The sequence below is a fragment of the Macrobrachium rosenbergii genome, chromosome 22, assembly GCF_040412425.1.
Source record: "Macrobrachium rosenbergii isolate ZJJX-2024 chromosome 22, ASM4041242v1, whole genome shotgun sequence".
Taxonomy (NCBI): Eukaryota; Metazoa; Arthropoda; class Malacostraca; order Decapoda; family Palaemonidae; genus Macrobrachium; species Macrobrachium rosenbergii.
In genome coordinates, this window is record NC_089762.1 from 35063996 (window position 1) to 35077102 (window position 13107).

The following is a 13107-nucleotide window of genomic DNA, read 5'->3' on the forward strand; positions in this document are numbered from 1 at the left end:
TAAGCAAATTCAGATAATTAATCTATAAAAATAATAAATAAAAATTAATCAGCATGGCTCAAAGGGAAGATTTCGTTACAACAACACCAGAAAATACATTGATCAAGTAATTTCACAAATATGTAGTTAAAAAAATTGCTATAAAATTTCAGTATGATGAAGGAGTATTAGCGAATGATATACCATGAAGGCATATTAACAGGTAAGCAACTTTTACAGGAACCAACAAATAACCTCAATTTCTTCATTTATGAACATCCTGATCTGCACCTATCTGGTGGCCACGAATGGAAGAATGACCGATGTTTTAGCTCGATATTCCGTGTGCGGCTAATGGGGAGGTGTGTGTGTGTGTGTGTGTGTGTGTGTGTGTGTGTGTGTGTGTGTGTGTTTGGGGGGGCGGGGAGTGGGAGAGGAGAAACGCCACACTGTCAATTATTCTTCTCTGTAAGTATACGAAGCTACTTACGTAGTGGAAGTTTTTTGCACTGGTGGTTCATCCGCGTATTACCACGTACAGGGCTGACAATTAATGACAATGATTTATGTCCACTGTCTTGTTGCTTACAGTTAATGACATTGCAGCTAAAACCGTAATCTTTGTGACGCTACTTGAAGCAATCTTATCTAACTAAGGAACTTGTGTATGTCAAGTTTTATTGCTCGCTGCTGTAGAGATTCAATGAAGACTGTGTTTTATAGTTCAAAAGCACTGGTCCTAAACTAACAACGAGTATATTTTTTTTTTATTCAGGAAAGGAAAAAACTGTCTTTCAACCTAACGGATACAACTCCACAATTTACTAAATTTGTTCGCCTTGTTTAAAAAAAAAGCTGTCTGAGAATGACGAAAACCTTTATTTAAAAATACGAGAAACCCGCTTGGGTAATTAACTACATCAACGGGTCCAAATTCACGGAAGAGTTTTTCTTCATTAAGCAGCATTTTAGTATTCTAGTGAAGGGACAGATTTCACTGTGCAGATGTAACGCAAATTTAGTAAGTCTAACGATTAATGTAATTAATAATTACCAATAAAGTTTGTGAAATGGAGAGTTTTGTTTTAAAATCTGTCAACAGACTTGATTTTCTATTAAGGTGTCTACGCACGGTCGAGCAGTGGTCGTCAGGCAAACACTGTTACCATATCGTACTAACTAGTACGGTGACGTCATACGCGCATCTTTGCGGAGCACTGACTTGGCAACACACAGTGCTACCAGATTTTGATGTATATCATAGTTACTACCCAGTTCGCCGGTCAAAGTCCGGCAAACAAAGTTCTGAACCGATGCCATCGGTCAAGATGCGGTTTTCTAACCCTGAGCCGAACATTAGTGTTGTGGTCTTCAAATTTTTTTCTTTGCAACAGACTGACGTTATGCATTAGTCGGCGGTGATCGCTTCTGACGTCATCAACACACCTTTACTTTTCCCGTTGTTATCTGGCAACAGTGTTTGTCCGACGAACACTGTTCGACTGAGTCAGACGCACTCTTATGCATTTTAACAGCATCTTTACAAAAAACGAAAAAAACATTTCAATTTAATTTGATTCACTACTCAACATAACCGTAACTGCGAAGCACACTGTGATGAACAGATACAAATTAAAGGTGCCATGATTACACAACTGTGTTCAGTTAGATACTAAACTTCAGCCTATGATGAATAAACAAACAGCGTATGACGTCAACTTTGCGCTCCTGGGTTTTACAAATGATCCTGTTCGGGACCCCAGGAATACCAAGGACAATGATATATGATTCTGAAAGTTCTTTGGTGGCAAATGACAAATGAATGAGAGAGAAGAATGAATAAACACTGATTTCATTTAAATAAATTAATACTCTTGATGTGATAGTCTAAGCTATTCAAACAAATGAAAGCTTACTGTCTGACTTCATCAATCTGCTCAAGTTTTCATCGATTTTGATTCTCTAATCATCCTCATTTCTAACTAACTCTTTCCTACAGTTTCTGCTTGTAAAGGCTCTAAGGTTCTGCATCCTGATAGAGCAGAATTAGGACACCTTCGAAGACAGGTGACGGCTCCCAGTCTTCTGTCTGAAAGCTCTGAACGCTAACATCGAGGATATATAGAGGGCAGAGAGCCATGTTGCTTTGGGGTTTACTTATGCGCAATTCTGATCTTGGAATTACAATGCTGTGCATGTGAAATTCACCTAGAGCCTAAACCCTAACGTGCCATACCAAAATGAGAATCTACATTATGGAAAATAGGACTTGGATGTTTACCAGTGGGACCCATGAGTTCACACGTCGCTGGGAGTAAATGGTTGGGAATAACATATGAACCTTACCAAGGCAAGTTGTTCCAAAAAGGATATTGGGACACATTTAAATCATTGTAACTGAAAAGGCCGAGGGTTTGCTTCCCTTAAAATGTGTTAATTCATGGGGAGATCAGTTGCCTAGCGAAGTTCTAATGATGAAGTTTTCTTGCCAAACGGAAAGAGGCGAACAAACCAACTCATATAAGGTCAAAGAAGAGGAGACAAATCCCAGAAGTATTCATAAACATTCCGAAAACACTAGAGATGTTTTAGCTTTATAAACTTTAAGGAAAAATCTAACGGCTGTACATCCCAAAAAATAAATGAACACAGACTACCATAATCTTATCCAGAAAGTAACATGAGTCAACAGAGCGAATGCCTTCCTAAGAACTATGTTGTGCTATTCTCAGACACAAGTAGATCTCATTGAAATGAGAGCTGCAGCTTCCCCGGTTGAACACAAATTACTTGTATTTATAAAAAAAAAAAGTCCTGACATCATACACGCAGTCATCACATAAAATACACGCGGAATAAGACTATTTTCCGTAAGCGGAAAATTCAAATGGCGATATTATAAGGAATGACACATTCTAAAACGAGTTTTAAAACGTCCTTAGCAACTACAGCCCTCCCGTAAAAAAAAATGTAGGCATATCATGCAGGTCTCCACCGTGGCTGCAGATGCTACACTCCAAACGACCCTTCCGTCACTCCCGTTTTAATAACTATTCTGAAATGCAGTCGAGTGATTGGTCTCACCGTATGGCGCCAGGAACTCCATGCTTACTGCTGCTCTTTCTGCCAAGCCCCCCGAGGTAGTGGACGATTCCTTCAATTTCCTCAAAGAAACGGACCAGTTGGCGATATGATATCAGGCTCCCGGATCAAGGGACCTTCCTCCATAGCCTCTCTCCCTCTCTCGGACGGGGGGAAACCGAGATAAATCTATTTGCCTATCGCCATTAACCGGCACCAACCCCATTTCTCATCCTTATCTAGGCAGAGAGAATACGACCGCTGTCAGATATTTAGTTACTTTCATATTGACCAAACATCTTAATCGCCTATCCCCCCACCGCCCCGCCCCCCTCTCCCCACACTCCATTACACACTTCCCATTCCGTCAAGCCATCTCTCTCTCTCTCTCCCTCTAAAACGCGACGCAGTACCGTAAACAGGTAAATAATTCCCCCAATTGGTTAATTTATGGTGCTGTTTAGGCTGAAAGGATTCCGTAAATGATGGCTGAAGTGCTCCTGTGGCCGATCCTATCCAGTCCCTCGGCAGCAGAAGGGCCAAGCAGACAAACTATAGGCTATACTCTTTTCCCGAGCGTCTTAGATTAACATCTCTGGCAATACTCGGACCCGAACCGCTGAAAGGGGGAAAAGGCAATTCTTCCGTCGTGTATCGTAGCGAAGAAGAGGCATATTGTCATTACCGTACTGTTCCAAAGTCTTCGTTAATGGATCTGATATTTACTATACATTCATTTATTCCTCTCTAGTGGGACAGATTTTCACTATGATGTTTGTCTGTTATTGTGCGTTCAGTTTTCTAATCTACGCTTTCCCTCTATGACACCATATTACTTGTGCGCTGAGCATCTTTGAACAATGAAGACACAAACAGGGCTTTCCGGCATACGCCCTGTTTACAAAACACACAGAGAGAGAGAGAGAGAGAGAGAGAGAGAGAGAGAGAGAGAGAGAGAGAGAGAATCAGGCGCAAAAGATAGTAAGGTTAGAGGTGCATATAAATTTCCGTCTCTAATTACTGCCCGATGTACGACGAATGCACTTGTCTCCCATCCCACAGGCTTCTCGAGTCCCCCGTCATCACCGAAGAAGCTTATCTACGAATTGGATCACTTACAGGTGGCTCACGGTATCTTCGAAAACTGTATACGCGATAAAATAAACTGCTTTCGTCAGCGTCATGTTATTAAGACAAATTTGAGGGTAAACTGGTATACATAACTAGATGACAGAGAATTATGAAAACATAAGGGAAATTAAACAGGAGTAATGTTTTGCTGCAACGATATTCATTAAAAATACGTTAAAAATAAGAAAATTTTTTTTTTTTTTGGTTTCAGAAATATCTAAAGGTCAAAATTAACTCTTTCCTTACCTGCCATTTCTTTCTTTATCCACGACATTTAACCTGCAAAGAAAAAAGAAAAATACGTCACAAGAAAGCATTAAACCAAGAAAATCCGAAGAGACACAAAAAAAAAGTGCTTTAAAAAAAAAAGGGTGCAACAAAAACAAATGCCATGCAAAATTATACCCCAAAATGCATGACGTAATACATCTATTCGAGAGACCACAATGAGTTTTTTTTTTTATTTCTTTTTGTCATCATTTTCTGACACACTCACGCATACGTTAGTACGGGCATAATGAGCGGCGATGTCACACACACACACACACACACACACACACAAACAGACACATTCCCCGTCAGATGAAGATACGACACAGCCTCAGCAGAAGCCAGACTAAAAGCAATTACTAGGGACAAAAGACGCGCAGACGCATTCCGCTTCTCAGAAGGCGGAACTCTGACCACACTGAGGCTATAATATAATCTTACTTGCCAGTTACTTTTTCTTGCTTGTTTGCACCGACTCTTAATCTGGGTCTTGAGTTACTTTCTTCTCCCCCCAACCTTTTATTTAATGCGCCTCCGAGTTTTATTAGGCGCAAGGGGGGCTATTCCGCTGCAGGAAGAGGCCGTTCGGTTTTATGTTATTTAATCTTCAGTTGTATGCACAAAGCCGATAAACTCTTGAATTGCTTATCCTAAGATACCATCCTTCGTGGCTGACCAAATGGACTTTCTCTATCTTATGGACACGGTGGGATACTATCTTTAATATTTATTCTCATCAAGCCGCGTTGCTGCTCTTATCTCTACAAATCTTTTCCTAAGATAACAATCTTTGTCTTTTAATTCTCAAGAAGTTGCTCTTCGGATTTCCTTTTCAGTGAAACTAACTAAAATCCGAGAGGAACTTTCTTGATTGTCTTTATTTCCAGACTAACCTATTCTCAGACAACTTTTCAACAACATAATCAAATTACTTATTAATCGAAACTATTCAAGCTTCAACAGAAAGAACTACAAACACATTTCCAAACAAGAAACCGCCGTTATCAAATTTAGAGAAACGCTTGTGAGCGGGTAACGGACATCGGACAATAAAATTAATTTTTCACAGACATGACCATTCACTCCTATGCTTACACATGTATGAACTAAACATGTACAATGTGTAATTATGGAAGTAAACAGTACGAAATCGTTCATACGGCCGCTGAACAAATGTCGCGAACGTCAGATGGACGATACAGATCTTACCAAAATGACATCAATAGGATTGTAAGAAACAGCAACACCAATAATAATAAAAACCATAACAAAAGATGTCACCCTCGTCCCCTCAGAACGAGAGAGAGAGAGAGAGAGAGAGAGAGAGAGAGAGAGAGAGAGAGAGAGAGAGAGAGAGAGTCCAATCTTCGGCAATCTTCAAGGGAAGGCTTACAAAGAAAACCATCATTACACAGGAGGCGTCCGTGACAATAGCTGGTGATGCAACTTCGGGCCACACGCCAATGACCTTTTCTTCCACCAGGGGCTCCTCCTCCTACTCCTCCTCCTTAAATCTTCCCTTCATCTTCCCCTCCCCAGGAGATATATATCCTTTAAGTGAGAAAAGAGGGGACACTACAAGAAAGAAAGAAAAAAAGAGGGGAGATATGCTGGTAGTATTCAAGCGCCTTTATCTTCAAATCTTCTGTTATTTATGCCACGACCTCCTGAGGGGGAGGAGGAGGAGGAGGAGGAGGAGGAGGAGGAGGAGGAGGAGGAGGAGGGAGGAGGAGGAGGAGGAGGAGGAGGGGAGGAGGAGGAGGAGGAGGAGGAGGGGGGGAAAGGAGGATGGCGAGGGGGGAGGGATAGGAGGAAGAATTGAAATGGGAGTCAGGGGACTACAATCTCAAGTCACTGTATCGCTTCTCCAATTTTTGCCTTTAAATTATTTTAAAAAATGCCCAAAAGAAATGCCATGCTTTTAGCATTTATTTAAAATAAGAATCGGTACATATTCGAAATCTTTAAATTATTTAAAATTCCCTAAATATGCCTGGCTTTTAGCCTTTATTTAAAATAAGATGATGTATACATTTAAAATCTTTAAATTATTCAGAATGCCATACATAATAGCCATCTTTTAGCCTTTATTCAAAATACGAAAAGGTACACATTTTAAACATTAAAAGGATTCAAAATGCCATATGAAATGTTAAGCCTTTAGCCTTTATTTAAAATAAGAAAAGGTATACATGTCTAATATTTAAATGAGATTTAAAATGCCCTAAAGAAATGCCATGCGTTCAGCCTTTATTTAAAATACGGAAAATAATACATTTCAAATTTTAATATGATTTAAAATGCCAACAGAAATGCCATGCTTTTAGCCTTTACTCTGCATACGAAAAAGTATGCAGCCTATTTCAAGTCTCGAATTAAATGGCTTCTTTTTACGACGCAGGTAATTGGAGTGAAATAAGGAAGAGGAAAAAGAGAGAAAAATACAGGGAACTATAAAGTACAATTTATAAAATATAAAATAAAATTCACAGAAGACGAGGCAATCAAATAACAACAGACAAAAAAAAAAAGAAAAAAAAAGAAGAAGCGGTCACCGCTACACGCATGGGGGAATGACGCTTTCAAGTAGTATTGCATCTCCTCTTACTCTGGGGAACGTCAACATCCGTATAACGCTGCCAAGAAGAAGACTACTCTTCCTCTTCTTCAGATCTGTAATGAAGGGAATGAAGAGCACCGTGGACCCCTCTCTCAAGAGTATGGATGTTGACCTTAAGACAACAGAAGAGTTTCTCTATTAAAATGCACCCTGGGGAAGAGGGTGGAGAAACAGTCTTCAGGACAATTGTGCAAGTCACATTGAGTATTGTTGGGGATAAGGGAAGCATCAGGACAAGCAGTTTCATCTGAAAGATAAGAGATCCCAGGATGCTGCTGATGTTTTAATAAGGTGTGATAGTCCAAAATTGTTACAACATGAGATTTGATGCACGTGGCATTAATACTGAATAGATACAGAATGCTTTGTCAGCAAAACGTCGCTACCTGGCGTCACTTAAAGCGAATTTAAGAATAAGAAAATATAGCCGAGTTAAAGTAATGGAAACAAACATATTTATTCCACCTCAGGAAACAGTTTTCATTTTTAATGGTATAATCGACAACCATTTTACTGAATGTATAGTTATTTGACCTTGGGGGCATGTCAATACAGTGTAATAAAGAGTAATGAGTGTCGATGGTATTTTCAATAGGTTATGTAATCTGTATCCTGACTGTTTAAATGAAACAAGCGTGCAGTTATCATCATCATTACACATAATTTGAAAAATCTGAAAAATTTTGGCCATCATCTTCTCAACTCTCTCTCTCTCTCTCTCCACCCACACACACAATAATGCGTATAACAGTTTTGATTATCAGTAATTATAGTCAACTTTCATGTGAAAGCAAAATGGGAGTTGAACAATTATCGTACTACAGAGTAAATGAAAGTGATACATTATTCATGGAACACTGAATAAATATTGGCAATTTTCACAAAATACTTGCACACACACTCTATATATATATATATATATATATATATATATATATATATATATATATATATATATATATATATATATATATATATATATATATATGTGTGTGTATATATATATATTTATACATATACTTAATTATTTTACCAATATAATAATTACATCTAAACTGTTTATGAATTACAACAGGCTAGAAAGAAAGAGTTGCTGTTTAGACAAAGAGGGAAAAAAATAAAGTTGAACCGAAATTAGTTCGAAGGAATGTAAAGAAAAAAAATAGTTACAATAAAGAGGTTATGAATTCGATGGTATATCTATATTCAATACACCTCACAGAAACTACAGAAACTGATCATATATACTAAAAATCCACAATTATATCAATAAACTGTATTATTTGTAAAAGTTAAAAACAAAGACTTTCGAACACCTGAACGATGTTCCTCCACAGTGATAAAAGTTACCAGAAAAAAAAAAGAAAATTGAACACCGACGAGGAACACTACTCAGGTGATCGAAAGTCTTTGCTTTTAACTTTTACAAATAATATAATTTATTAATAAAAGTGTGGGTGTTTAATTTACAACAATTTAATCACAACATTCTGATTTTTTTTCTTACGAGACTGAACAATAATAATAAGTAGTAGCCAGTCTGTAGCTCAACAAAAAACCAAAAGCTTTCGTTATCAGCGCATAATGAACGCAGACTGTGAAACTGACGCACCAAAACACCTGTTCACATAATTTTGGTAATACGAATCAGTTTCTAAGTCGTGAGTTTCAGATTTAATTCTGCTCTCTTGATCCCGTCTATAATATTTTCAATATATCTTTATATTACAGCCATGAACACAACGGCATTACTTAATTCAAAAAAGTCATTTTAATAAATTAACTTACAAAATCATATAAATAAATCTAGTATAAAGATGACTGTAAAACAAATAACAACTAACGTAACATAGTGAAATAAACACACGAACAGGGGCATATCCTACGTACGTAGTTTGGCACTGGGCACTCAATTTATCAAGATGACATACATATCAGAGCTGGATTGGCTCCATGGCAATTGTCAGGTAATCACTCACTCACACACACACACACACACACACACACACACACACACACACATATATATATATATATATATATATATATATAGATATATATATATATATATATATATATATATATATATATATATATATATATATATATATATATATATATATATATATATATAGATAAAGGTATTTCACTGTTACGTTAGTTGGTATTTGTTTTACAGTCATCTTTATACTTGATTTATTTATATGATTTTTTGAATTAAGTAATGCCGTTGTGTTCATGGCAGTAATTATAAAGACATTTAGAAAATGTTATAGACGAGATCAAGAGAGCAGAATTAAATCTGAAACTCACGACTAAGAAAATGATTCGTGTTACCAAAATTTTATGTGAACAGGTGTTTTGATACGTCAGTTTCACAGTCTGCTTTCATCGTGCACTGACAACGAAAGCTTTTAGATTATACACACACACACACACACACACACACACACACACACACACACACACACATATATATGTATGTATACGCGCACACATACATGTGTATATATATATAATTTATATACTTATATGTGTATATGTATAGCGTGTGTGTGTGTGTGTGTTTTAATTATTACTGTTTGCAAGTTTATAATGGGCTTCCTTGTGTAAGAAAATCATGCTGGTCTTACTTCCAGGGACCCATTTTCAAATCTCAGGCAAGGACTGAGGACACAGTATGCCTCTGTTGACCTTGAAAGTAAATTGCGTACCTGATGGTCAGTCGACTGTAAGGAAATATGGAGAGGGGTGGAGAGTAATGGGCAAACTTTCTCATCCTAAAGGACTGGAGGTTCAACATTCTCAACATCCTTCGACTCGGATAAAAATGTGTGTGTGTATATATATATATATATATATATATATATATATATATATATATATATATATATATATATATATATATATAGAAATCATCAACACACAATCACGTGTGGAACAGAAATAAATTTCTGACTCACGTCAGGATCGAACCCAGGTCTCTCAGGTGGAAAGCAAGGGCGTTACCCACTGGGCCATACAAGTCTAAAAGAAGTTGGAACCTGAGAGCAACTGCACCCAAGGAATTACCTGGGCAAGCTAACTGCTTGCATACCAGCGAGTTTTCCCCAACTTCCCGACTCAGCAATGACCCAATAGACAACATTTCATTCGAATTATCCCTTCTGAGTGAATAAGATAGAAATCATCAACACACAATCACGTGTGGAACAGAAATAAATTTCTGACTCACGTCGGGATCGAACCAGGTCTCTCAGGTGGAAAGCAAGGGCGTTACCCACTGGGCCATACAAGTCTAAAAGAAGTTGGAACCTGATTGTGTGTTGAGATTTTCAACTTATTCACTCAGAAGGAATAACCTGGGAAATGTTGTCTGCTTGCATACCAGCTGAGTCGGGAAGTTGGGGAAACTCGCTGGTATGCAAGCAGTTAGCTTGCCCAGGTAATTCCTTTGCAGTTGCTCAGGTTCCAACTTTTTTAGACTTGTATGGCCCAGTGGGTAACGCCCTTGCTTTCCACCTGAGAGACCTGGGTCGATCCTGACGTGAGTCAGAAAATTATATATATATATATATATATATATATATATATATATATATATATATATATATATATATATATATATATATATTTGATAATATATGATTTGACAATAATATAGAAAGCAGTAAACCGTTAAGATATGAAACACGTATATGTATGAGGAATCGCTTTCTCTATACAAATAAAATAACAAATAGAATGATATAGAGCCTTCGTACTGCATTAATGACACAGCAAAAATAATTTCACTAATTATGATCATGGTAATGAAGCGGCGTGACTAAGAATTCCATTTATTTAAACTGTGTGAGAGAGAGAGAGAGAGAGAGAGAGAGAGAGAGAGAGAGAGAGAGAGAGAGAGAGAGAGAGACCTTGGTAGGCGTGGGGATGGGGGAATTAGAGGCAAAAGGAAAAAGAAAATCCACATTCTCTCTCTCTCTCTCTCTGGCTGCTAAGAGTCGTTTTCTAGCAGGGCTTTTGTGACCACTCCGTGTCATTCGTCGTCAATTGAAAGAGATTGGAATAACTGGTAAAGTGGACCGCTGGATCTATTATTTCCTTAGTCACACACACACACTCTCTCTCTCTCTCTCCAAGGAATTCCTAAGCAACGGATTCAAATCACACCCTTCTGTAGTAGTAGGGGAACGAGAGAGAGAGAGAGAGAGAGAGAGAGAGAGAGAGAGAGAGAGAGAGAGAGAGAGAGAGAGAGAGAGAGAGAAATCTGAACACTCTTGACTGCTCTCGTGGTAAATGAAATCTCGTCTTTACCGGTGAAAAGTAAATTGCTTATTCGCGCGTGATACACGGAATGTGAATCTACAATGTGTTTATATGTATGTATATATATATATATATATATATATATATATATATATATATATATATATATATATATATATATACATATATAAGTATATATACATGTATATTCAAATAATATATATACATATAAAAAATTTATACATATATGCGTGTGTGTGTGCGCGTGATTGACAAGGGATATAAAATGTCACATATAGATACCATCTATGGATAACTGATACAGCCGAATAGTTATACCTGCTGTGAGAGAGAGAGAGAGAGAGAGAGAGAGAGAGAGAGAGAGAGGGGGGCCAGGCAATCCCGTTTTGATGGTATACATTTTCACGAAGCAGTAAACGCTCCCATCTAGTTTTTGTCATTCCCGCTCCCACCTACAAATAGCTGCAACCAACAACAGTCTTCTAACACCTAAGAACATAATCCACTGTTAAGGTCAACGGGGCCACTTTGGCTTTTTTGGGAACACCCCTATCTGCCGCCCCTTCTCCTCCGGTTCGAGATTCGAACACGACTCGTCAAGTTGTGAGCCAGACGCTTTACCACCAAGCTACAAGCCCAGAGAGAGAGAGAGAGAGAGAGAGAGAGAGAGAGAGAGAGAGAGAGAGAGAGAGAGAGAGAGAGAAAGCAATTTCTGAAACAGAAGTTCCATTTCGGAAATGAGAAACTGAGCAGGAAGAAGCAAAATTATGTAAATCTGACCTGACGAATTGTTGCTTTACCTCTCCTAATACCAGGTAAGTCATCTACCTACAACTTCCAAGTAGGGTAATGATGCTGAAATATATCTTGCCACAATCAATCACTTAAAATTTCAAACGCTGACGAACTGGTAATGATATTAAAAAAAATGAATACACACAAAAATGGAAAAATACAAAAGGGACAAAAATACAGAACAAAGTATCATGACATTCACTATAACAAAAGGAGACAAAGTGGTTTTAACGGTGACAGAGGAACAAGGGTAGCATACGATTGGAATATAGTGTAGATGAGGAGAGAGAGAGAGAGAGAGAAGGAAAGATAGGAGGGGGAGTGACAGTGGGAGAGGGGGGGACGAGGAGAAGAAACAGATGATGACGACGATGACAACGAAGACGACCAAGATGATAATGATGACGGTAATAAAACATTCTCTCACTAAAGCGACACGATCTTGCAATCTAGCCCAGTTATGGCCACACAAAAGGAACGGCCAATTGTCCAAGGGGGAATGAGCTCGCAGGATCTACAATTTTTCTCTTAACAAAGTTTATCCTTTATCCTACTCTACTCCCCTCGCCCCCACTCATCCACCCTTCCCTCTATCTCTCCTCCTCCTCTTCTTCTCCTCCTCCTCCTACTCCTCTTCTTCTCCTCCTCCTCCTACTCCTCCTCCTCTTCTTCTTCTTCTTCTTCTTCTTCTTCTTCTTCTTCTTACCTTATGGTTAAGTTAAGCTGGTTAACATAAAAAAATATGAGAAGAAACAAGGACATTCAAAAACGGGTAGGGCTTGATTAATGAAATCACTTTAACTCTTGCATTTTCTCTTAAATAAAACAAATAAAAAAAAACAGATTATCGATGGTTACAACAGAAAGTTGTATCCATAGGAAATACTTTCACTAACTTGTTAAAGGGAGATGAACCATTTACTCGCGTTAAAAATAAAGAC

At 38.0% G+C, this 13107-nt stretch overlaps 1 protein-coding gene across 6 annotated transcripts in view; it reads right to left on the minus strand.

Moving 5' to 3' along the window:
• The window catches only part of LOC136850746 (ETS domain-containing protein Elk-3-like), a 266856-nt gene that overhangs the window by 57323 nt on the left and 196426 nt on the right, over positions 1–13107 (minus strand). For 5 of the 6 annotated variants that reach the window (XM_067124685.1, XM_067124684.1, XM_067124688.1 and 2 more), the window contains one exon: positions 4438–4470. In XM_067124685.1, the coding sequence (XP_066980786.1) occupies positions 4438–4465 (28 nt within the window). In that variant the 5' untranslated portion in view covers positions 4466–4470. Of the gene's footprint in view, positions 1–3063; positions 3101–4437; positions 4471–13107 lie in introns of those variants that run through there. The other variant, XM_067124689.1, reaches the window with a different exon arrangement.